Consider the following 27276-nt stretch of genomic DNA (forward strand, 5'->3'; position numbering starts at 1 on the left):
CCACCAAGCTTATCCATTATTATCAATCCCAGGGGATAAACAATAACAGATCTCACAGGACCCTTCTATGTGTCTGTCTGAGTATTTCCCCAGGTGTCTCTCTGTCTACTGTCCCCCTCAACTCGTTCCAGTCAGGCTTCTCCTCATTGAAGTCTTTTTCAGTCATTTTTATCCTATTTTCTTCCCTTCACTATCATTGAAGAAACTCTTGATTGGTCCAAACTGCACTATTATATTATTCTCATAAAAGTAAATTAATTAAACTCAAGCCCCCTTTTTTTTTTGATGATTCTTCCAAAATAATTTATATTTCTCCTTACAATTCATGGAATCTCTTGCAAGTATACATTCCATATTCTTATTTATTTCCATTACATCTGGACCTTTAGACATGAATTGACCAGTTTAGCATACCAAAGCCATGTAACCCATTGAGACACAGTGGTCTGTTAACTTGATTCCACCTATTTACCAGAATCCCTGAAGACAAAAAGATACTCATAATTATAACACTTAATAAAGCAAAATTATTTGGCTTTAGCATACTAGCAAAGGCACAACAGGAAAGACCAGTTCTCCTAAGAGATAGGAGAAAATCTTGTAACTGACCATCCACTTCATGGCATAAGTACATACTCTGGCCCATAACTCATAATACTCATATACAAATATATAAATTGCATACGATCCTTACAAATATACTGTATATTTTCCTTGGCAAGGCCATTTCTTACACCTTGGTTAATCTGCTTGTGTAGAAAACGTAAGCAGATATAATTAGTTGCTTTGGGTAATGCCTCTAGTTTAATTTCTACCAATGTACTTTTTTTATTCTGATGTCTGCCCAGTTGACTGTCGTGCCATTGCTACAGATTTTGTAAAGCTTTGCACGGTCATTTTATTCTGCTCGTTCGTTATCGTTTGTTATACCCGAAATTCGGACAAAAATGCATTTGGACGAAAACAAATGCACATCTACTGTGCAGTGTAAACCCTACAGTTTTAAATGTCCAAGTCCCTGAGCATGATTAGTGCTAACAAACATTAACATCAGTCCCTGCCTGCAATGAGCTTGCAATCTAAAGTCCAGAATGAACTTTCTTACATTAGAGACTATTTCGACAGGAAACAAATAAAATACCAGCATGTCTATGGATTGCAGTGAGAAACTAACACAGGGAGAACATATAAACGTCAACACAAGTATTAGCATGTTGGGGAATTGAACCAGCAACCCCAGTGCTGCTAGATGGAATTGCTACCCAATTAGCCACACAGGCAGCCTCACACATGTTGTCTGCATCTCTGTGGTGTGAACCAGCCCTAAGTCCATAGCCATGCTCAGTGTCACAAGCAATATACAATATATTGGGGGTTATTTCCGAAAGGCAAATCCACTTTGCACTGCAAGTGCACTTGGAAGTGCAGTCACTATAAATCTAAGCCCCGGTACACACGGTCGGACATTCCGATCACCAAATCCGTTGGATAATTTCCGACGGATTTTGTCCAAAACTGGTGTTGCATACACACGGTCGGACAAAGTTGTCGGAAAATCCGATTGTTTGGAACGTGATGACGTTTGTTCGTTATGACAGGACTAAGTTCAGGCCAGTATCCAATAGCTTTGGTCTCGTAATTCGATCTGACTATGCGTGGCACTTTATCCAATCGGAATACTTTACAAAATATTTTGTTGTCGGAAAATTTGAGATCCTGCTCTCAAATTTTTTCCGTCTGAATTTCCGACGGAAAAAGTCCCCACACAATCGTATTTTCCGACAATATAATCCAATCGGACCTTTTCTGTCGGAATTTCCGACCGTGTGTACGGGGCATTAGGGGTAGATCTGAAATGAGGGGAAGCTCTGCTGATTTTATCATCCAATCATGTGCACGCTATAATGCTGTTTTTGTACTTTCCTTGCATGTCCCCCTCAGATCTACAGCGACTTTACATCCAAGTGCACTTGCAGAGCAAAGTGGATTTTCCTTTATTAAATAACCCCCATTGTCCAACATATTGGGATGCCTGCCTTTATACGCACATGAACTGAAATGGCATCCCAGTCTTAGTCCGTAGGGTTCAAAATTAATTTGGCCCACCCTTTGCAGCTATAACAGCTTTATCTCTTCTGGGAAGGTTGTCCACAAGATTTGGGAGTGTGTCTATGGGAATGTTTGACCATTTTCCATAAGTGCACTTGTGACGTCAGACACTGATGTTGCTTGGCGCACTGGTCCAAATCATTTGGTGGAGGGGGGAATTATAACGTGGGGTTGTTTTTCAGGGGTTGGGCTTGGCCTCTTAGTTCCAGTGAAGGGAACTCTTAAGGCATCAGCATACCAAGACATTTCGGACATTTCATGCTCCCAACTGGGGATGGCCCCCTCCTATTCCAACATAACTGCACACCAGTGCACAAAGCAAGGTCCATAAAGACATGGATGAGTGAGTTAGGGGTGGAGGAACTTGACAGAGTCCTGACCTCAACCCAATAGAACACCCTTTGACTGAATTAGAGCAGAGACTGCAAGCCAGGCCTTCTCATCCAACATCAGTGCCTGGCCTCACAAATGCACTTCTGGAAGAATGGTCAAACATTCACATAGACACACTAAACCTTGTGGACAGCCTTCCCAGAAGCTGTTCTAGATTCAAAGGGTGGGCCAGATACATTTTTAACCCTACGGACTAAGACTGGGTTGCTATTAAAGTTCATGTGTGTGTAAAGTCAGCCACCCCAATACTTTTGGCTCGATAGTGTATCTGGCAAGATTTACAATGATGGTGGAACCCTCCTACACCTAAATACTACATTTAGACATTGTTTTAGGACCTGGCAGATGAGACAACTTCTCTACACGAAGCAGCACGTTTTGGATTTGAACCCAGATGCTAAGGGATGCCAAACAGTTCTAACCTCTAAGCCACGGAGCTGCCACATGTGAGAACCTCCTACGCATAAATAAACATAAATACTGCATTTCTTTGGACATGCAGGTGCTGGAATTACATTACTTAAGAGTTATTCTTCTTGATTTATTCTGTGATATTTGGTGGTTATTTGTGGGTGAGTGTAGAATAGTGATATTACCCTAAATTTTTGAGGAATTACAGTTTGATTTCTGATGTTGGTACACATATCACATTTTTGGGCTGAAATTATGATTATTTGGAAATAATTTAAAAAAACACACAAAATTGTGACCTATTTTAAATTTGAATCAGCAATGGTATTGCTTGTATTTTGTAAAGACACCTGTGTTAGTTTGGTTAAAGATTGTTGTGAGATGGAGTGAAAACAAGTGAAAATGACAGAGAAAAATATATTTTACCAAAACATCAAAACATTACACATTCTAGTGTTCTTAAAAACAAAATATTTGAAGTAGAAGCAATGATGTTACTAAGGAAAATTTATTTCAGAGAAAGATACTTTCATCTCAACCTTTAAAATTATTTATTTGAGGAAGTTACAATTGTACCATTAGAATCAATGGATAAAACTTGCATTGATTGGACTATAATAGTGCAGATTTTAACTCCCATAAAATGCTTTTAAACACAGCGCCCATTTTGGTATTTACTATAACGCCCTGTAAAAAAGATATTGGAGCTAAAATGAGAGCTATTTGCAGGTCTGAGCATGCTCAGTTGTACTGGCACCTAGTTCTACAAAAATGGGGAATTTATCCCTTCTCTGACTTTTAAAGAATTTTCAGTGTAGAAATCACTTTTTCACACAGTTTGAAAGCAGATTATCTTTAAATAATATACCACATATTTCAGTGAAATTTAGGTGATTATATCATGCTCTAAACATTATTGCCATGTGCACTACTTCAGGTTTTAGCACAGTAAGGGTTTGGGTGCTATTTGGTTTCAGGGAACTATAGTAAATTTGATTTTGGGAGTATTATTTTTACAAGCGCTATAGTGAATACCGCTCTAATTAGTGTGATTAGTGCTAATTCGTGGTAATTAGCAATAATTAGCGCTGCAGTGCTATAGTAAATGACCCCCTGTAAGTATCAGTAGTTTTTTAGTTAATAGTTCTATGTTTTACACAGTGCTGTGAAGTAAATCTGACATTTTAGGTTTAATGACTCTCATGGAGCAGCTTTATATTTTCATGGCTGGGTTGCAACATCAGATGTCAGTTGCAGGTGGCAGGCCAAGAAAAATAAAAGATTAAAAATTATTTGGTAAAGAGCAAGGAAAATGAACACAGTAAGACAGAAAACAATCAAAAGTTTTCCAAAAAACAAAACCCCTCAGTACTTCTTTCATTGTCATCTTACTGGATAAAGAATCAGTATCATCAAACTGCTGCTTTAAGGCATATTCAATATTTTTTCAATGCATGTTGTAATGCGGTATGATGCACTATCGCACTACTTCACACACCTCACAGTGCTATAGAACATAAAAAAAATCATATTTTCCAAATTGTGCTGCAACAGAGTGCAAAGATGACTCATAAAGCCTCGTACACATGATCGTATTTTACACAGACTAAACGTCAGACTTTTGTCCGAAGAGCGTTGGCCAGGAACTTGTCTTGCATACATACAAATTCTATATACAAACAATTGCGCACAATTGCCGGCCAACAAACACGAACGTAGTGATGTACTACGTGGCTTTTCAGCTCTTTAGCACCACCTTTTTGTCAGCTTCTGCTAATGTTGTGTTCGGTGAGCACTGATTTCGAGCATGCGTGTTTTTACTGTGGACTTTTGTCTGACGGACTTGTGTACACACGATCAGAAAATCCAACAACAGACCGTTGTCTGCGGAAAATTTTGAAGCCTGCCATCCTACATTTGCCCGTGGAAAATCCGACAACAATTGTCCAATGGAGCGTATAAATGGTAGGATTTTCCACCAACAGTCTGTCAGCACACAGTCGGCAGAATGGCATGGGCAGGCAAATGGGCGTACCTGTACATCCCTTTAAATTTGCCGCTCTGCCATCGTGACCGCGCCACTGGCGGCACGCTCGCGTGCCGGTCAGGAACCCAGTGAGTCTGGTCGCGGGTCACATGGACTCAATCGCTGCAGGCATATCCGCAATCTTCTCACAGGGTGGCTGAACTAGGAGATGCCGTTGTAAACAGCATCTCCCAGTTCTGCCTAGCAACAAGTGACACTGATCTCTGCTCCATGTGATTGGAGCAGAGATCAGTGTTCACTAAAAGAAATCCCAGCCCCCAACAGTTAGTAACACGCCCCTAGGAACACTTAACCCCTACACTGCCACCCATTGGTTAACCCCTTCACTGTCAGTGTCGTTTACACAGGAATCACTGCATTTGTATTGCAGTGATTGCTGTATAAATGACAATGGTCCCAAAAATGTGTCAAAAATGTCCGAGGTGTCCGCCATAATGTCACAGTCACAAATAAAAATTGCTGATCGCCGCCATTACTAGTAAAAAAATATGAATTAAAATGCCATAAAACTATCCCCTATTTTGTAAACGCTATAACTTTTGCGCAAACCAATCAATAATCACTTATTGCGATTTTTTTTTACCAAAAATATGTAGAAGAATAAGTATCGGCCTAAACTGAGGGAAACAATTTTTTTTTATATTTTTGGGGATATTTATTATAACAAAAAGTAAAAAATAATGCTTTTTTTTTCAAAATTGTCGCTCTATTTTTGTTTATAAAAAATAAAAACCGCAGGGGTGATCAAATACCACCAAAAGAAAGCTCTATATGTGGGAAAAAAGGAAGTCAATTTTGTTTGGGAGCCACTTCGCATGACCGCACAATTGTCAGTTAAAGCAACGCAGTGCCGAATCGCAAAAAGTGGTCTGGTCTTAAGCCAGCAAAATGGGACGGGGCTGAAGTGGTTAAGATAGGGGAGATTGAAGAGTAAGGCTGGCCATACACCACAGGTTGCAGGAAAGAAATGTGCATGATTTGACCATCAACACAAACAGTGCTGACAGGGGAATCAGCTTCCCCTGCCTGCCCCCGCCAGGAGAAAACAGTGATTATTCCTAGCGGCTATAGCAGCTGCTAGCAATAATCACAAGAGAATCTGGCAGACTTGTTGTACCCAAGTTGATCGATCGTTCAATTTGGTAAATTCAACCTGTCCATTAATGGTTCGAGTCCTGCTGAACCGACCAAGATTTGAACCATGTATGGCCAACCTAAGTTCCACTCTACATAAGAAGGCAGAACGATGTTTGTAGCCACAAAACATTTATGTGGTGCATAACATGGAGGCCCTGAACTCTCAATTTGTACATGCTATCTATTATTTTCTAACACTTAACTGTCTGGAAAAATGGTATTCAATGCATGGAAGGGCCAATGGAGTACGTATACCAAAAAACTGAGAACTGGAGATCTAAAGTCTGAAATAGATTCACTACAAAACATTCAAGCTTGCAGACCTTTAAATCCTTCCGTTCTCAGTTTTTTCAATGCAGAATATTCATTCTTCAAAATTATGCTTTGTATGTAAATTAAACATATGCTCCCAAATTTTCATATAATTAACAAATAAAGGAAGTAAATTAAACTGTTGTTATTCTGATTTACCTGTAGTTTCGGTACTAATCAATACATTCCTTCTTCCTGATTGTTCTTGGCAAATAGATAAGTATAATTGATACAAACATATTATATGTGTTATATCAAAGTCCTGATTTAGCCCCTTATTTGTGGGGTGATTACAGGACATTAGCAGTCCTGATGTATCTTAGGGACACATTGAATATAAAAGGCTCAATCATGTGCCAGGCGAGATATAAATTCAATCTGAAGTATCATTTAAGAACAGAGATAAGGGGGCATTCATGGGAAATGATTCTATGAACACTAGGCAGGAAAATTTTGAATAAATACTCCATTTACTGGCAGGATTTAAAACAAATTCCACTTTGAAGGGCTTGGATTGGTCTTCACAGATGTGTTTTGCTCAACTCTTTGGAATTAGCAATTTGATGAACTGTCGCATCACAAGTTTTCTGATGAGTCTATTCGTATTGGAGAGGCAGGGCGAGATAAGCACCTGCTGCTTTATCCGCCAAGCGATTATCCGCCAGAAGCAAACAGAATTCATTTCACAACCATTGCAAATAACATGTTGAAAGGTGTAATGCCAAAGATATGCCAAATAGGTTGTAGTTATTCTAAGGAAAGCGAACCCCGTTGTGTGGTTTGTGCCTTAAATTTCAATAGAAGACCACTGAAGAGGATGCTAATTGCTGGCTCCAACTGGAAGGGGTCAGACTCGCCACATCAGTAAAAGTATATATTCGAATTTTAAGGCCTAGTTATATCAGTCACAGATTCATTTGCAGTCGCTGTATGGTACCATTTCTGTAATATTTTGCATATTACATACATTACATCCTATCTTTGTGCAATAGGGTTAGTGTGACACATTGATGCTAAATTGCATGCGAAACCAGAATAAAGGAAAAGTGGAATTTTGATACAACTTTTTCTATTTTTTGGCAATGGAAATGTGCAGTCCATTTCCTCAACACTCAAGATTTTGTGCCAACCAGGGGCCTAACTACAGATTATGGGGCACATAACAAAATTACCACTGGTCAGTAGGAGGCCTTTTTTCAGTGCTCCGAAATTTTCTTGTGGTCAATATAGGAAGCTGAATTATTTATGTAAACTCTGTCCTAGTACATTGCATTCACATACCTGAATGGCTGTTGTTTAATGAATCACAGCAACAATGTAGAAACAATTACATTGAGACAACGCTTTACATGTATATGCAACCTCTAAGTTGAGTTTAAAAGCAGTAGTTTTCTATACATAAATGTACGTCAACCTGTGTATGATGCCTAGTCTCTGAAGTGGATATCTTTACTAAAATAGATTATGTGGCAGCACCTTTGTTGAGATAATGCCTCAAATACATTCGTGAGTGGTTAATTAACAAGGTTTCTATTTCTGATAGTCTTAGGTATATCATCTGCCTGTGATGAATGTAGTGCCGGATATATTTATTTGTTGGGGTTGATTTACTAAAGGCAAATAGACTGTTCACTTTGCAATGGAATTTTCTCTTAGCTTAGAGAATGAAGTGAAGTGTTGATTTCCATCATCCAATCATGTGCAACTAGTTTTTTTACAAAGTGAATTTTTACCACATTTACCATGAGTAAAAATTCCCTTGCTAAGTAAAAATTCACATTCATAGTGAATAGCATATTTGCCTTTTAATAGATCAACCCTATTGTGGGGTTTAGGCTCACCTAGTATAGATGTTACAAGAAAAGTGCATATTTTATAACATGTAGACAAGTAATTTCATTGCAAAGTAAATAGCCCATCTGCATTTTAATAAATCAACCCTTTTTGCAATTTTTGAATCACCTTGTATTGTTACAGAGGCTAAAAGAAAAGCTCATATTCCATACCAAACTGCATGCCCCATGTAGACCTACAAGTAACCCAATTTGACCTATACCAGGAAACCACAATGTGGAGAGACAGTTGAGTTTATATATTGTGATATGCCGTTCTATATAAAAGTGTCCAAACAATCCTTCTTCAATAATTCCTGTGGCTAAGAAATTAATGTCTAGCAGAATAAATTCTTTGTGAGGATGTGCAGTAATTTACCTGGAAACACTGTAATTAAAGTATAAAACGCTTGTCACATTCTCAATGGTGCTCCTGACAGGCGTTATTGCACACTTGAGAGAGAAAATCTGCCTAATATGCTTTTGCTTAGTGCTAGCAATGCTGTGACTGTTTATTATACGTTCAGTATTGGTTTGGGAGCTTAGCAAACTACTCAGCATAATTAATATAAGGAGGATAGAGTCTCATAATCCGGGGTGAAAATTCTGAGCAAATGTTATCAGTCAGCAAACAGTAGGTAATATTCATCCATTTATGAAGTTACATCAATATCTAGAAAATGCTTTATAGTCTACATTCACCTGCAACTGACTCTGGTAGACTGACTCACCCAGCTGCTTCTTTTATCCAGCAGAGACACAGGAGGAAGATTTAACGTACTGAATTCAGATCAAATAAAAAAGGGGAATATTGTTATAAGAAGCTGATGAAATCATTGATTATGATGAAATGAAGCATTTCCGTCTCTCTCCCTTGTAATGTGAAAACAGCTAACTGGCAGCATGATACCCTCAACAAAGTGTGTCTATGAACAGCACCCCTTCCACTACAGCATGGTTTCACACATTGCTTATTATTTTTATTTTATCACAGGTATTTATGTAGCACCAGCAATTTATGCAGTGCTCTACACAATGTACTTTACCACCAGTCCCTGCTCTCAAGGGCAAACTAATGTCCCTAGCTCACATAAATACACATTCAAGGGCCAATTTAGTCAAGTAAAATGTAGGTAGGTTGCCTACAGTATATTAGTTAGGGAGTTGGCTTGCCCAGGTGAGAGACGGGGTTAACTGCCAGTACCTCAGTTCCCAGGCTTTTTGGGCCCTGCCTATTCACCCTGGGATATAAATAAAAGGGGAAGGCCAGGTTCTGGAGCACGCTTCTGGAGATGCCATGACCAACATGGAACACTGAGAGGGATTGCTGTACCCAGCAGTTTGTCAGAAGACACCAAAAGACCAAATAACTGGCAAGCCTTGGAGGATGCCACTAATAGACTACCACCTTGTTAAGGAATGCCTAGGCAGCCCAGTTTAGTTAGACAGAGTTATGTTGCACTGAAATGTACCGTATTTATCAGTGTATAACACGTGTCGGCGTAGGAGTTTACGAGGGAATTGTAAGGAAAAAAACTTTTAGGAGGGAAGTTTAATGAAAAAAAACTTACATTTAAATGCCCATCAATACAGCCTTATCAGTGTCCATCTGCAGTCTTGTCCATCGTTTGCAGCCTTGTCAGTGTCATATGCAGCTTTGTCATGCAGCCTTGTCCATCACTGCACCCTTACATAGTTACATAGTTAGTCAGGTTGAAAAAAGATGTTGAATGAAGAAGAGGATATTTTTAGGGACTTTAAGGAAGCCAAGACCTGGTAAAGTCACGTATTTCCATTCCTATGGGACTTTACATGAAATCATGAGCCGGTAGGGTCATGCATTTCCATCCCTTTATGGTCGAAAAAAGGGGGGGGGGGCAAGGAAGGTGGGACTTTATGTGAGGCACATGATAGCAAAACATAATACCAGTTGAACAAAGGAATTTTATTCACATAGCAGTGTAATACATTGTTAGTATTGAATAAAATGTAACATAGTAACCACAATAACCATAGTGACAGCAGGGATATCTAGGGACATAACCACTGGTATCAATGATAAATAAATAAACATGGTAATAAACATTGAATAATTTAATGACAATGGTATCTCAGGTATAACCATAACAAAATTCCATAGTTCAACATGGACAAATGACTAGCTAATGATATGGCGGGGAGACACCAAAAGCATCCGGAATGGCCTCCAACCGGGGACGAGCCAACGGGGGCGACCCAAACATGGCCCAATCAGGGTGGGCAAGGGACCACAAGGATACTCTGTTGAAAAAAATTGTCAAGAGTGAAGTAAGAAGTCACTGGAGCTGACTAAAGTGAAAATGTTTAGCCTCTCTGCCCTTTTTATATATTTTTTTCAGCATATTTTTATATCCCTTTACTAATAAGTATTTATTTCAATCCTTATCTATATTAATTATTGAGTATTGATGGCACTGGTATGGTCGGTTTGATTGCCATGGCGTCCGGCCCTTTGTCCTCTCCCGGGGGCTGTGACGCGCCCTTTCCCCACCTTTCTTGCTTGGGGGGGGGCGGATGTTCCGTTCTGCGTGTCAATGTCACGCTCTCCACGCAATACGTCTGCTATGGATGTGTTACTCGTGGGCAATGGGGGAGTGATTTCAGTCCCGTTTGGCTGGAGAGGTTCTTCCGACCAGCGGCGCCTTTCCTCCTCCCCCTCGTTATGCCACACAGCGTGACGATGGTGGGCGGTGTCGCGGTGCCGCATATACGGGCGTATCTCTGGGCGTTCCTGGCACTCAAGGCTTCCTGTACACTTCACTTCACACTTTGCTACTTTTCTCTCCTCAGCTGGCTTTTGTTCACACAGGTAATTGTTTTTGCCGCACTTTTCTTTGTTTGGCTAACCAGCCTTCGCACTCATCACGGTTCACATTTCGGTTTCTGTCACAAATTTTTTAGGTAGCCTATAACTGCCAGCTGCTAATTCATCACCTCATCTTCACTAGCACGGGTGCCCTACTTCACATTTTCACTTTAGTCACCTCCAGTGACTTCTTACTTCAATCTTGACTATTTTTTTCAACAGAGTATCCTTGTGGTCCCTTGCCCGCCCTGATTGTTGCCTGCTTGGGTCGCCCCCGTTGGGCTGTCTGCCACGGCCCCCGGTTGGAGGCCATTCCGGATGCTTTTGGCGCCTCCCCGCCGGATCATTAGCTAGTCATTTCAATCAGTAAGTTTGCACTCTGGTGCTGTCGGGGGTATTATCTTACCCCTGCTCATGTTTTTTATTTGATTACCTTACATTATTTTTCTCTTCATTTTTATTTCTAGATATTCACCTGCATGCTCCTGATGAGTGGCGCATCAGCCACGAAATGCGTAGAGCTATTTGTTGCCGTGTTTTTACCTATTTACACCTTTATCTAATTATTATTTGATTCCTACCTCATTTGGTCCAGCGAGGCCATAAGTCCTGCAGACATTATCGTGCAATATTGATTTTATCCAAGTCTGTCCATGTTGAACTATGGAATTTTGTTATGGTTATACCTGAGATACCATTGTCATTAAATTGTTCAATGTTTATTACCATGTTTATTTATTTATCATTGATACCAGTGGTTATGTCCCTAGATAGCCCTGCTGTCACTATGGTTATTGTGGTTACTATGTTACATTTTATTCAATACTAACAATGTATTACACTGCTATGTGAATAAAATTCTTTTGTTCAACTGGTATTATGTTTTGCTATCATGTGCCTCACATAAAGTCCCACCTTCCTTGCCACCCCCGCCCCCTTTTTTCAAGGTTGAAAAAAGACACAAGTCCATCTAGTTCAACCACAAAATAAATAAATAAATAAATAATATCATAAAATCCCATATACCCAATTCTATACCCACAGTTGATCCAGTGGAAGGCAAAAACCCCCAGCAGAGCATGATCCAGCAGGGGAAAAAATTCCTTCCTGATCCCCCGAGAGGCAATCGGATTTTCCCCGGATCAACTTTACCTATAAATGTTAGTACCCAGTTATATTATGTACACTTAGGAAATAATCCAGGTCTTTCTTAAAGCAATCTACTGAGCTGGCCAGAACCATCTCTGTAGGGAGTCTATTCCACATTTTCACAGCTCTTACTGTGAAGAAACCTTTCCATATTTGGAGATGAAATCTCTTTTCCTCTAGACGTAAAGAGTGCCCCCTTGTCCTCTTTGTTGACTGTAAAGTGAATAACTCAACACCAAGTTCACTATATGGACCCCTTATATATTTATACATGTGATCATATCCCCCCTCAATCTCCTCTTATCAAGAGTGAATAAATTCAATTTATTCTTTCCTCATAGCTGAGCTCCTCCATGCCTCTTATCAGTTTGGTTGCCCTTCTCACTTTCTCCAGTTCCCCAACATCCTTTTTGAGAACTGGTGCCCAAAACTGAACTGCATATTCCAGATGAAGTCTTACTAATGATTTGAACAGGGGCAAAATAATATCTCTCTCTCTGGAGTCCATACCTCTCTTAATACAAGAAAGGACTTTGCTTGCTTTGGAAACAGCAGCTTGGCATTGCATGCTATTATTGAGCTTATGATCTACCAAAACCCCCAGATCCTTCTCCACTATGGATCCCCCCAGCTGTACTCCCCCTAAAATGTATGATGCATGTATATTCTTAGCAGTGTCAGTGTCATTTGCAGCCTTGTCCATCATTTGCAGCCTTGTCAGTTTTATTTGCAGCTTTGCCTTTTAAAAATGCCCCCCCCCTGAGATACAGAGCCGGATGTCCTGTGTATCTTGAAGACGCTTGGTAGTTCTCGGCAGCTTTTGGCTGCCTTTGGCCGTTCTCAGCAGCTTTCGGCCATTCTCGGCAGCTTTCAGCCACCTTTGGCAATTCTCGGCAGCTCTCGGCCGCCAAGAATGGCCGAAGGCGGCCGAAAGCTGCTGAGAGGGGGGCCGAAGGTGGCTGAAAGCCGCCCAGAGGCTCACAATGGAGGGGGATTGGCGTATAACACGCACCCACGATTTTCCCTGATTTTAAGGGGAAAAAAGTGTTTGCTATAAGCCGATAAATACAGTAATTGTTGGACTTTGCCACACATGTTTGGTAACGTTACATCTACTGTAAAGCCTGGTCTGAAGTTATTTAAAGGGGTGCATGATGGTTTCTGGCGTATGGAAGAACAGGATCAGTACAGTACATGTGAGGTATGAAGCAAAGCCACTACAAAAGGTTAAATCGACAAGATAAGTCAGAAGAGGAATACAGTTGCTATGGGTAACCAGAACTAGTGTAAGATATGTTGCAGCCAGTCATGAAGCATGGTACCTGGTGGAGGTGACAGATCCTCCAGTATCAAGGGGAATAATGTTCTGTTTACCTCCCTCGCGGTTGATTCCCCAAAGCCTCACGGACTGAACCTGTGATACAGAGATCCTATGTATCTAGCTGCAAGGTTTGGGAGAGAAGGAGTTAATAAGTGCACAGTGGGGCCCAATTCTACTACTAGGGGTGAGGTGTCAGAGGTTTGTTGGACTGATGGAAAGGGCATAGGCTCAGTAGTGTCCCTCCTAAATGCAACATGCATCCAGGTGTGTAGTGACATGGGACAGCACTTTTCAGAAAGGCTCTGTACTTTTGATGCGGCACTCAGTATGCGGCTCATCTCTAAGCCAGGAAGCCACCATAATGCTTGATTTTCACATGAATATGGTCCCCACCTGGTCCCGGGCATTGATGAGCACCCTCTGAGTGAAAGATACCTCCACATGCAGGTCAATTTGCCCCACCCACCCTCCGTACACAGCCCTGATTCCCCATTCACTTGAAACATAGCAGGTGGTATGCTGTGCAGTAATAAGGGTTCTCTGCAATAACCCCAGGCTTTTATTACTGCCATAGGCTTCCGACAGTTGCCGTAGACTAAACACAGGTGTTTGGCACCCCAGATGGTGCCCAAGGCAAAGCATCTTTGGTGCATCAGCCTGACATTCGTATCTGTCATCAGCTCCTGAACTTCAACCAACCGATTCATGCATCCCAGTGTCACACTTCTAGTGCTCTGGACTCCAAGGCACCCAAATAAACCTATGTGTGGCATTTTAGGACTTTCTTTCATGTGCAGCCTCCAAACCTTTCTCCTTCTGCACACCCATGGTAACTCTGCTTCCCTTCTGGCCATTCTGGTGCTCACAGCTTTACGCTTAGTGCACCTTTCCTGCTGCAACTGTTAAATCTTGCCTATTGCCTAATTAGAAATGCCCCTCACACTGACAGCCAGTTTCACAGACAAAGCTCCTTGTCTACAGAAGTTGAGTATCCCAATAGCCCTTTCCTGTACATCCATGCAGCAGACAGTCCACACAGCATCCCACCTCTTGATCCTCTGCCAGTTTCTATTGGTATCGGCAGCGTCCACTAAGTGAGATCCCCGAATGAGCACCCACATGTAGTTCTACCCCCACAAGGGGCCACTGATTTTAACTGGTTCTTCCCCAAGCAGTACAAAGACCACCAGCCACCCAATCTACAGTCCAGTCACTCTGGCTCCAATAAACAGTCTAGGGGGATTTTTTTTATGTATTGCTTGTAAAACTAGCTAGAAAAGAGGGAGGGGAGGGGGGTACTCCAAAACACTCATCAATGGGGCAAATTTTGGGTGCTGCAAAAAGGGCTCAGTAAAAAAAAGTAATAGCGTTTAGTACTTTTATTATTTATTTCAATAAAAATAATGTATTAATATAAAGAATTTTGTATCAAGAATATAACACCTTTATTAGGCTTCATTCATATAGCTGTAACAGTATAAAAATGTTACTGATCATTAGGCAAGGAACAAAAGTTCCATCATAAATGATCAATAAATAGATCAATTTTTTATGTGTAAAATTGTCCTGTCCTTTTTTCAATGATATACATATATATGCATGTCCTCAGATGCGAATTTTTTTATTTTGTGTTACGGACTGAACACAGTGCATGTTTACGCCACTTGCCATATATACATACTAGATACCTCGATCAGATGGTGACCACACCATTAGGTGTGGCTTATATTGGCCCTGGCACCTCTAGCCTTGATCACCAAACTGACAGGCTGTGTCACTTTCTCCATAGCTCCAATTGGTCCCATGGAAGAACTGACATCTATGCATAGTATGTGGTGGCTTGTTGGCTATAAGTAAAGAGGACTGGAGCTGCTATAAGCTAAAAGCTGAGGTGGTAATTGTCTGATCTGAAGAAAGTTGACAAGGGTTTCTACAGTATGGGTAGGGTGAGAGGGGGCACAGTTATGTGAAGGTATAGATGTAATTTAAACTATGGAAATGCAATATTATTATACTTTACTCAATAATTAATAAAGCTTTTCACATGCATTGATGTTATGAATCTTTATTGCTTATGTTAATACTGTATTGGTATACATATAATGGCACAGGCACAAGGGTGATATTTGTAATTTTGTTGGAAGAGTTACTACTAGTCTTTCTTGTTACCTACAACAGTCAGACTCTACCTCTTTGGCCTTAGTACAGTATGGAATATCTAAACCATTGCCATGGGAAACAGAATTAATTCTTCCAACTGATACATTGATAAACAAGGTATTTTTGCTGAACTGTTTCCTTGTAAACAAGCGTATTGTTATAACTGTGTTTTTTCCCCAAGGTGCCAGTGGTATATTAAAGCAAAAATGAAATCTGAAGAAAAAAGGCGTGCAAATCTGCAAAATGGAAACTGTGAGTGATGTTTTACTTACCTCAGCATGCTTTTTTAATTATTTTTTGTTTGTTGTGTGAATGTAAGCAGATTGTAAGGAGACAAGTATATCAGCGGATGTTGCCCCATGAAAACAGTTTTACTGATAAGCATACAGAGGGGCTTAAAAAAACAAGGGATTTCTCATTTTTAGGTGGAGTGGGGCAAGGCAGGATACCTTTCTATCTGGGAGGCCAGTCTGAAGATCTTCTACTTTGTGATTGTGATATAGGTGAGCCTGCCTGAGAATATATGCTACTTGTCATTCCTAATCTTTCCTTATTTTTCTACAGCAGTGGGGAAGTTACTAGATTTAGGCATCTTGACATCACCAAGGAGCCACACATAATATTCTGTATATGTATTTCTACAGGAGATGGTCAGACACTGAGGATATAATAAAGAAGTTGGTCAGAGACTGCAGATATACAATAAACAATTGTCAGAGACAGGGGAACTATTGTGGTAGATGTTTAGAGACGGAAAACATACAACAGAAGATAGTCAGAGGCTACAGACATACTACAGGAGATGGTTTAAGACTGCAGGCATAATATAGGAGATGGTAAGAGACTGACAAAATACTATAAGAAATAGTCAGAGATGGAAGACCTATTATAGGCGATAGTGAAGAGAGAGACAGAGACTGAAGACATACAACAGGAGATGGTCAGGGACTACACATTTACTATTAGAGATGGTCAGCGACTGAGGACATACAGTATTATAGTAAATGGTCCGAGACTGAAGACACACAACACAAGACGGTCAGTTACTAAGGGTATACTACAAGAGAAAATCAGAGACTGCAGACATACTACAGAACAGGGTCAGGGACCAAGGACATACTGTATCACAGGATATGGTCTTAGACCAAGGACATACAACACAAGATGATCTGAAACTGAAAACATGTTATAGGAGATGATCAGATACAGAGGACATATTAGAAGATGTGGTCAGGGACTGAAGAAATAAAACCGGAATTGGTCATAAGCTGCATATGTAATGACTAAATATGTCTGCTCCATTGTGCATATGTAGTTACAAACTATACACAGTAACAAGTTTTTTTAAAATATTAATACATTTACAAAACTAAGAATAAGCTGACCTTTTAAATGTATTGGTAAAAAAATTTAAAAAAAGATGTGCATTCCCTTTTTTCCCCTTGTTAAGCTTTGAAATTAATAGTATTTATTGCTAACCTACTCCAGAGTAATAAAAACAATGGTAGAATGAAAAATGTATGTTGTGTCTGTGTTAGGACAGGAAGTGCTGCAAAATCTTCACACTAGAGACGCATTTAGTAACAACAGAATCCCAATTCAGCCATACAGAAATAAGTTGATCATTATAAATGCATTTCACTAGTAAAATACAGATCACGGTCCAATATTTTTAAAAAATAAATAGTTTACCTTAAATAGCACTGATAATATCATAAGTGCAATGACTTAAATCACTAAATCAAATAAGTGATTGTGCTTTTCTAGCTTGATAAAAAGAAGGGATGAATGAATTCAAAATTACATAAGCTACATAGTGTTCCAAAAGTGCATTGTGAAGAGAATGTATTAGCTCTTTGTTAATCAGTGGGTAGTAATCTGTTAAAGAGGAAATAAACCCTGATGAGTTTACTTCCTCTTTCATTACCTGCAAAGGTAAAGCATAATGGACTACTATGCATCACTTACCTGACACAGGAGCCAGCGAAGTCACCGCTGTCCCCTGTAGTCCGGCGCATCCATCTTCTTAGTGGGTCTCGCTGCTCCGCCGCTGTAATTCGGCTAAGCCGCAATGACTTCACTCCCGCACATGCGCTCAGGAGCCGCCACTCGCAGCATATTGCCGTTGACCGTGGCGCGCTCAGTGCCTGTCTTTCGGCAAATATCTCCTAAACCGTGTAGGTTTAGGAGATATTTCTTGGACCTACAGGTAAGCCTTAATCTAGGCTTACCTGTAGGTCAAAGTTGGTTGTAAGGGTTTACAACCACTTTAAGTGGAAATTAAATATTAATTCGGAAGTACAGGTAAATAGGGAAACCCAGCAAAATATTCCAGGCTCTCTTGTTTACTTAGTGCCGGTTCACACAGGAGCGACTTGTCAGGCGACTTAGCCGCCTGACAAGTCACGCTCCATTCTGTACTATGGAACCGTTCTAATAGGAGCGACTCAAGTCGCTCCAACTTAGAAAAAAGGTTCCTGTACTATTTTTGGGGCGACTTCAGGCTACTTGCATTTACTTCTTTACAGAAGTCGTTTTGCAAGTCGCCGCTGAAGTCGTGTGCAGGTCGCGTCTGTGAGTTGCGCTGCAAGTCGTGCCGCCCCTGTGTGAACCGAGCCTTAAAGTTGAACTCCAGGGAAAGCAAAACTGCTCCCTTACAGTTAGCCTACCACACACTTCAAGGGGTTAATGCTAGTTTAGGTATAGATGGCCTCAAAAAGCAGTTTTGCTTATCCAATCCCCTGCTTCTGCAGGCTCCCTCAAGGCTGCAAGACTCATCCTCACAGCCTGTTCGTCCCTATGCTCCGGCATTCACAGGTCCTGTAGAGCCCATAGCACTGCATCAGATGTGAGGACACCAAGGAACAGTACAGTGCACTGCTGGAGCATGGAGGAGAGCATCGGCTAACAGGGGTGTGGAGGATCAGCTATGATAAACTGCTTTTTGAGGCCCGTTAGACCTAAACAAATAATTAACCCTTTCAGTTAAGGGACAGCATCACTATCAAGGAGCATTTTTCTTTTCCCTGGAAATGGGATTAAAGATTTAGAACATCTAGGACATCTTCCCTGGGCACTGGGGTCTAGCAACTCCATTGGTTTCACAGATCTTCTACAGTAACACTTGAATGAAAGCAGTAGACTCTTTATAAAGCTAAGTGAGTTTTCAGTAGCTATTAAACAGGACAGTCTAGCACATTTCCCAGAATACTTTTTAATAGAGGGAGTATGTACAAAGTTATATATAAAATTCTATCCAGGTCTTCCCAAATGCAGCTCCGTAGCACACAACAGGTTCATTTACACTTTCTAGAAGATGTTGTTTTTGTTGTTTATTTTTAGAGAACTTGGATAGGGGTGAGGGAAGTTATGGAATACTCCAAAAATGAGAACTATTTACAGCAGAGGACTTACTCTCCCTTTTAGCTTAAGTAGAAAAAGAAGAACCAGTAGAGAAAAGTCCCTTTAAGTAGTAAAGTGTCTGGACAGAGCTCTTCAGGACACCAGCCAGTGTCTCCTTTTAAAGACCCACAGCTGACAATAACTAGGCACCCGAGGGATAGCTACAAGGTCCACAATATCCATTAATGTTTGTACTTACAGGGCCCAAGGACAGATGGATGCCTCCCTCCAATCTTCCAAATGATGCCCTCCAGTGATCTTAGACAGATCTGTGGCAGACAGCTCCCCTAAGTGAGCTTCTTCTAAACACCCAGGTCTCTGCATTCCTCCCTCAGGTCGCATCCCTTAGGCAGGCATGTGGCTGAAAGAGCAGCGTGCCCCCTCAGGCTGGACTTGTCCACTCTGGAACAAGACCCAGAGCTCTGTGTGCTCTAAGAATAAATACTGTCTCCCAGCCTGCATTCAGAGCCTACCTCTTTGGGATAGGCCAGTGCTGTATCAATATTCATGCTGCTATCTGCATAGCTCCACACCTATCATTCAGAAACTTCTCAAGTTGCATAAATACAGAGGGAGCTATCCAGATGACTAGCAGCAGCAGAGCACACAGATCAGGCCTAACTAAACAATTGCAGCTCACGAGTACAGTGAGCCAAACTATGCTTTTACATAACCAACATTACAGCCACACTGACTACAGTGTGGCAACTAAATGTACCTATCAAAAGCAAACAAGTGCAGCACTGCCCATTGATTTCAATGGGCAGGAGCACTTTAGGAGCAGTACATATATGTATACACCTCTCCTAAAGCACCCTAAAGATCCTTCTTGCAGGACTTTTTCTTAATGTCCCTCAAGCACACTGCTCCAGTGTGAAAGGAGAGGCGCTTTGCAGGCGCTTTGCAGGTGCTATTTTTAGTGCTAAAGCATCTTTAAAGCACCTCAGTGTTAAACTAGCCTAAAACATACCTAACTATCCAACCACCTACATGAGACAGCATAAAAGAAAATATGTAAAAGCATATAAAATATAACTGTTAAGAAAAATGATAAAAGAAAGGCTCACAATGCCCAGACATCATCTTTGTAGGTTCACTAGCACAACTCCTTTCTTTGCACAGCATAGTCCTCTTCTCTTCTGGGAGTGTCTAATTACTGTATGTGCTGGTCAAGCTCCTCTAACCTTCCCCTCACCACCATACATAACCTGAGTCTGCTTAACCACTTCCTGACCAGCTCCCATACATATACAGTGGCAGGTTGCCTCTCCTGTGTGAATTGCCATATATGTATGGCGGCTACATTAAGAGCCATAGCAGGCGCGTGTGCGCCCACTGCACGGCAGGGGACCCGATGCGTGTGACTGGTGGGAGCGCGATCGCTGTCGGTCGCCAGTATTTGTTTGTGTAAACACACAAATCCCTGTTCTGACAAGGGAGGAGAGACAGATTGTGTGTGCCTACTAAGTAGGATTAACGATCTGGCTCCTTTCCTAGTCAGTCCCATCCCCACACAGTTAGAAACACGCCTAGGGAACACACTTAACCCCTTGATCACCCTCTAGTGTTAACTCCTTCCCTGCCAGTTGACATTTACACAGTAATCAGTAAATTTTTATAGCATTGATCGCTGTATAAATGTCAATGTCCCAAAAAAGTGTCAAAAGTGTCCAATTGGTCCGCTGTAATGTCACAGTCCTGCTAAAAATTGCAGATTGCCGCCATTACTAGTAAAAAAATAAAAATAATAATAATAAAAATGCCATGAATCTATTCCCTATTATGTAGACGCTATAACTTTTGCACAAACCAACACTTATTGTGATTTTTTATTTTTTACATTTTTTGGGAGGATATTTGTTATAGCAAAAGGTAAAAAATATAGTTTTTTTTTCAAAATTGCCGCTTTTTTTTGTTTATAATGTAAAAAATAAAAACCGAAGAGATGAGCAAATACCTCCAAAAGAAAGCTCTATTTGTGGGGAAAAAAGGACATCAATTTTGTTTGGGTACAACTTTGCATGACCGCGCAATTGTCAGTTAAAGCAATATAGTGCCGTATTGCAAAAAATTGGTCTGGTCATTAAATGAGAAAATCCTACCGGGGCTGAAGTGGTTAATGGCTGTCACATTGGTCACATGTTCAGGAGCCAGTCTTGATTGTACCTGATCATGAGCACAGATCAGGATCAGGTACTGTCTTTGACAATTCGGTCTCTGTGTGTGTGCTGGGAACACACAATGTACATAGGGTGTACACAGGTATTTTAGATGCCTGGCTTAATTTCTCAGCGCTTTCCTGCCCTGAGGAGCCTCATAGAGCCTGCTTTTTTACATTGGTGTTTACCCACATAAAAGTCTCTTACATTTTTTTCTGAGCACAACCAATTTCCAAACGGCCACCCCTCTCTATGTTTACTTACCTTCAACAAATATAAGTAAAATTAAAGTGGACCTTTACCCATAACAACTTGATAAAAAATAATGTTCTTTAGCAAGGAACATGCATTCTACATGAATAATTATGCTACCAAAATGAGTGTGTGCTGTACATTGCCTCCAACATTGCTCCTATTTCTTCTTGCTGGAGGTTGCCATTTTGCTGAAGCCCAAAGCCTCAGTTGTAAATCATAAAGCGGAACTAAACCCATCAATTTACCAGTTTCAAAAAACTGTTTGATTTGATTGTGTCCTCAACCAAATTGTCAAACCATCAAATGGCTGGTGTCATGACTGACCACAAATGCAGCACCATGGTGGGTTGCAGTTCAAACAAAGCAGATTCCATGGCTATAAATTACAGGAGAGATTAATTCTGCTCTAAAGCCGCGTACACACGGGCGGACTGTATGGCCTACTTAGTCCGTCATACAATCCGACGGACAGTCCGTCCTACTTTCGAATGAACGGACTTGACCACACACGGATAGCCAAACAGTCCGTCGAAAGCTTGCGCGATGACGTGTACAGCACGTACGACGGGACTAGAAATAGGAAGTCCAATACACAGCAATGCAATCTTCCGCCGTGTAAATCCTTTCTGAGCATGCGCCATTCTTAGTCCGTCGAACTAGCCTACTGACGAGCGGATTGTCCGCTGAAACCAAAGTATGACGGACAGAATTTCGAAAAATCCGAAATACTTAGTACGCCAGACTGCACGCTGAAAAAGTCTGCTGAAGCCCACACACGAGCGGACTGTCCGCTGAAATGTGTTTCAACGGACTAAGTAGGCCATACAGTCCGCCCGTGTGTACGCGGCCTTAGGCTGACAGCAGATAGGCCTCTACAAACTCAGCATTGCCTAAACATGGAGAACAACTGAGCAAGTGCAGAGCAGGGGGAAACATTGTATTACTTGTTTTTAACATTATAGGCACTTATTTTTATGGTTTACATAGCTATACCTGCAAAAGTGGCCAGCCTGAAGTGATCCGGCAGGACTTAATTTAAATAAATAAATAAAAATGAAATACATTGTAAGTAGGTAAGTAATGAAAAAACTGATCCCAGAATGTGGGCATGTGGAAGGGGGTAGGAGAAAAATCTAATATCAGTATTAATTGCCACCTACTACTTTTATGCAGAAACACTTCTATCTGTTCTTTTAGGCTTGTCTTTTTTTTTTTTTTTTTAGATCCTGATTTTGGAAAATTGTGATTAAAGTGATTGTAACATCTATTTTCATTGAGTTTTTTTAATAGTTTCAGCCCCGGAGGAATTTACCCCCTTCCTGACCAGAGCACGTTTTGCGATTCGGCATTGTGTCATTTTAACTGACAATTGCACCCAAAAAAAATTGAGGTCCTTTTTTTTTCCACAAATAGAGCTTTCTTTTGGTGGTATTTAATTGCCTCTGTGGTTTTTATTTTTTGCTCTATAAAGAAAAACAGAGCGTCAATTTTGAAAAAAAAAATACAATATTTTGTACTTTTTGCTATAATAAATATGCCCGTTTTTTTTTTAATCAATTTTTTTCTCAGTTTAGGCTGATATGTATTCTATGTATTTTTGGTAAAAAAAATCGCAATATCCGTATATTGATTGGTTTGCGCAAAAGTTATAGCATCTAAAAAATAGGGGATAGATTTATAGCATTTTTATTATTATTATTATTTTTTTAATGCCAACGATTTGCAATTTTTATCATGACTGGAACATTATGGCGGACACATCAGACAATTCTGACACATTTTTGGGACCATAGGCATTAATACAGAGATCAATGCTATAAAAATGCATTGATTACTGTAAAAATGTCGCTGGCAGTGAAGGGGTTAACACTAGGGGGCGATCGATTGGTTAACTGTGTTCCCTGGGAGGGGATTCTAACTAAAGGGGGAGGGAACTGACTGGTGGAAGTGAGGGATCAGGGTTCCTAGCTAATAGGAACACACGATCTGTCACTCCTGTCAGAATATAACTGTGTCCCCTGCTCATGATCGCTCGTGGCCGGCAGCCATCCCAACTGTCAGCCACGAGTATTGGCACCCCCACTGTGCAGCGGGTGCGTGCCTGCTATCCCGACCCCGCGAGCCGACGTATAGCTATGACTGCTCAGGCAGGGGAGCCAGCCTGCTGCAGTATAACTGCGGCAGCTGGTCGGGAAGCAGTTGAACAATAAACATGCTGTACTTACTTGCTCTGTGTAGTGGATTTGCACAGAGCAGCCCAGATCCTTCTCTTCTCAGGTCCCTCTTTGCTGCTCCTGGCCCCTTCCTCCTATCGAGTGCCCCCACAGCAAGCAGCTTGCTATGGAGGAAACGAGCTGAAGCTCTGTGTGTCCATTCAGACACGGAGCTGTGAGAATGCATTAAGGTAAAAAACCTTCTGCCTTTACAACCCCTTTAATTTTTGCTGCATCATTTTTGCTTATTTTTCTTTATGCCCTTCCCCTTGTCTGTAGGGTTTCTGTCCTCTATTTGAAACCACCTGCCCCCTGTGTTGTGGAAAGGCTGGCAGCTAATGGATGTAAGCAGGGATCTTTTTTTTCCTCAAAGAATAGGTAAAGCCAAGCCCCTGTTGTGAGGGGGGAATGCGCCACAATAAGTGATGGATGTATCCAAATTGCATCAACAGTGGAAGGGGCATACGAGGATTGTGCTACATACAGAGTACATTGATCAGGAGTGGTTTATATACAGAGTGCAGAGTTGCTAACATTTCAAATAGAGTTCCAGGGACACTTTTCAGCTATGCATTCAGCAAGCCATTGTAGAGTGACATTTAAGTGAGAGGCCTTCATTTAAGTTCCACCCATATTTGCAAATTGCTTTCATCCACATGCTTACCTGCAGTACAGTCTTAAATTGATATTATTATTTTTTTTGTTAAGTCTGAATACCTTAAAGTGGAGCTCCAGCCCTACCCCCGGCCGCCCAGGTAATGTCGTCATCAGGCAATTCCCTTGGACTTCTGGGATATCGGCGTCATCTATCCCAGGAGTCCAAGGAAATCATCTGATTGACAGGTTGCTATAATAACGGGGCAGGAACATTCGCCATTGTTATAGCAACCTGCAATCAACAAACTGTGCCATGGAGTGTCATTACTGTGCATAAGTGGATAAGTGGATACTGTGGATAAGTCCACCTTTTGCAATATGTTAAATGTTACACCCTTATTTAAGATGTAACATGTTACATGTTACTTTGGAGCAGCCCCCACCATCCTCACTTTTACAGGGAGCAGGAGATTCTCATAGATCCCAGAGATCTGTGAATGAATGAACTACAAGTCCCATTTGTCACTCCTGTGCTGGAAAAGATGAGTAGTAATAGCTGAGCCCTAAGTAAATCACTTCCCTCTGCTGCGAGAGATTCACCTCTGCTGGACACCAAGTTAGTTTTGCCGATTGCCCAACCCCTGAACAAGCAAAATTCATATACAAACCTAGGTTTGGACCGATTTGGCAGCTCATCTCTAGTAGGAACTCAGGTCCCTATGATGTTAGCACTGCAGTAATTAGTCAAAAGGATGATCTTTTTGTTTCCACAAATAGACTTTTGACTAATCTTTAGAGTCTCTCATTATAAAGTCCAGAAAATTAATCTCCTCTATGCAACTTCTATTTAAATTATTAATACATGCACAATTGACTGGAGAAATGCTTGACCTTCTGATCCATCCATATTAATGCAAGCACCTCCTGCCCTGGATGCATAGAAGTCACCTGTTATACCACCAGGTGTAGTCTCCTCAAGGCAGTAGCTCACTGCGCTCTGTCATTATTGCCAAGCCCCTTGTGTCTCATTTTTGTAATTTTGTCAATTGTTTTACATTTTCTCTGCATTGTAAATATGAAGATTTTACAGTTGCATTAAGAGCACCATAAAAATAGCAAATAATATCAAGCCAGCTTCCCTGTTATGAAACCTACTCATAGCATTGTAACAAACTACTCATAAAAGAGCATATCGTTTGATTGGCTACAGTGGGCACCATTTTTTTTTAACTTGTTAAATAATAGCAGAACTATAATAAAAGAGCATTATATATTTGGTTCTTTGTGTTCAATTTAAGGTGTTGTCTAAAGCAATCAGTTAGATTTATGCTGTCCTTTTTTAGGAAAATTAAATCTAATACCTGATGCTTTGTTACTTTTTGCTCCGGGCATGGCTTAGTGAACATCTCACTGTATCATGTTCTAATGACCTAAAGTAGTTCTAAAGCCTGTACATTTCTTACCTTAATTAATTTCCTTCATTAAGGTAAAATGCCCCAGTGTTTGCCCCCCCCCCCCCCCCGCCATACTTAGCTGAGTACTATCTTAGTTCAACACTTTGCCTTTCTGCGGTGGTTCTCTCTTCTCTCTCTGCTCAAGAAGGCAGCAGAGGGAACCATGGGATCCTGCTGCTGTCAATCAAATTCTGTAAGCATAGAATGGGGGGGGGGGTGGGACAAAGCCACACTGTGTGTGTCAATAGATGCACACAGCCTGGCTCAGGATTGAGCCCTCAGATGTGTCACCGTAGGAAGTGGCTTCCTAAGGTGGCACACAGAGAAAAGGAGGAGCCAAAAGCATTGGTGGAGGAATCCAGAAGGGTAAGTTCTGGGCAAAACCATGGGTGTATCTGATAGTTGCTTGTAAATTATATTACTTACCCATAAATTAAGTGTACTACAACTTCATCTAGGTGAGGATCCCTGTAGAACTCCTTTATGGTGACCCCTGAGTGTCATTATGGAGAAGGATTCCTAAGCACAGTAAAATGTTACAGTAAAATGTTACCTGGCAATTAATACATTTTCACAAGTCTCAGTTATGGCAAGTCGTGGCTGTTGCAAAATGCTGCAGTCACTTAAAAGATGCAAGGTCTACATCAATATGTTTCCTTCCTTGTATATGAAAACATTTAATAAAAGTTATTTAGGAAAAAAAGATGCAAGGGCGTTTATGAACTGTCATTCTTGGAACAACAACAGTTAATAAATGAACTAGAAAATTACATTTTCATCAAACTTAAGACCAGGGAAAGTCAATGTAAATCATAAAATGGTTGTGACGTTGTATGGGCTTACAGAGACATATCTTTAAAATCAGCAACAATTTCGTAGAAATTAATGAGTGTAGTAGTGTAGTAATGTCATTTTTGGTCATTATTTTGCATGTGCAATTGATCCACAAAGAGAATTGCAAACTTAAATAACTGTGTGTTGTTGAAATATACTGTATATGTGCTTGGAGATGTTTTAATAGATGTTTTATAACTGTTTGTCTTCAACAGTGAGAATTCCGGGAGCAAAAACATACGTTGATCCTGACACATATGAAGATCCTTCCTTAGCTGTCCATGAATTTGCAAAAGAGATTGATCCATCCAGAATTCGAATTGAAAGAGTAATTGGAGCAGGTAAGAATGCAAGATCATTATAGTACATAAAAATAAAGAGTGACCTAAAACCATAATCTGAAGATATTCTTAATTGGCATTCCAGTTACCGATTCTTCCATCGGACGGGGTGCCTCCATAACTGAATAATATTACCAGAAAGCAGCACAGAGGTGAACCAGCTGGATCACCCCCATAAAGAGTTGTATAAGGGGACCAACCATGGTATACTAATATAGAAACATTTTATTGAAAAATAAATGTGGCTTGTTTTTCAATAAAGATTTTCTATATTAGTATACCATGGTTTGTCCTTCTTATACAAC

General features: G+C 40.7%; 1 protein-coding gene across 2 annotated transcripts in view; it reads left to right on the forward strand.

Moving 5' to 3' along the window:
- The window catches only part of EPHA6 (EPH receptor A6), a 1195522-nt gene that overhangs the window by 921864 nt on the left and 246382 nt on the right, over nt 1–27276 (forward strand). For both annotated transcript variants that reach the window (XM_077480173.1, XM_077480174.1), the window contains exons 9-10: nt 15898–15968; nt 26846–26971. In XM_077480173.1, coding sequence (XP_077336299.1) covers nt 15898–15968; nt 26846–26971 — 197 coding nt within the window. The remainder of the gene's footprint in view (nt 1–15897; nt 15969–26845; nt 26972–27276) is intronic.

Source organism: Lithobates pipiens, unplaced genomic scaffold (genome assembly GCF_037356315.1).
Source record: "Lithobates pipiens isolate NorthernLeopardFrog02 unplaced genomic scaffold, aLitPip1_a1.2 Scaffold_16, whole genome shotgun sequence".
Classification (NCBI taxonomy): Eukaryota; Metazoa; Chordata; class Amphibia; order Anura; family Ranidae; genus Lithobates; species Lithobates pipiens.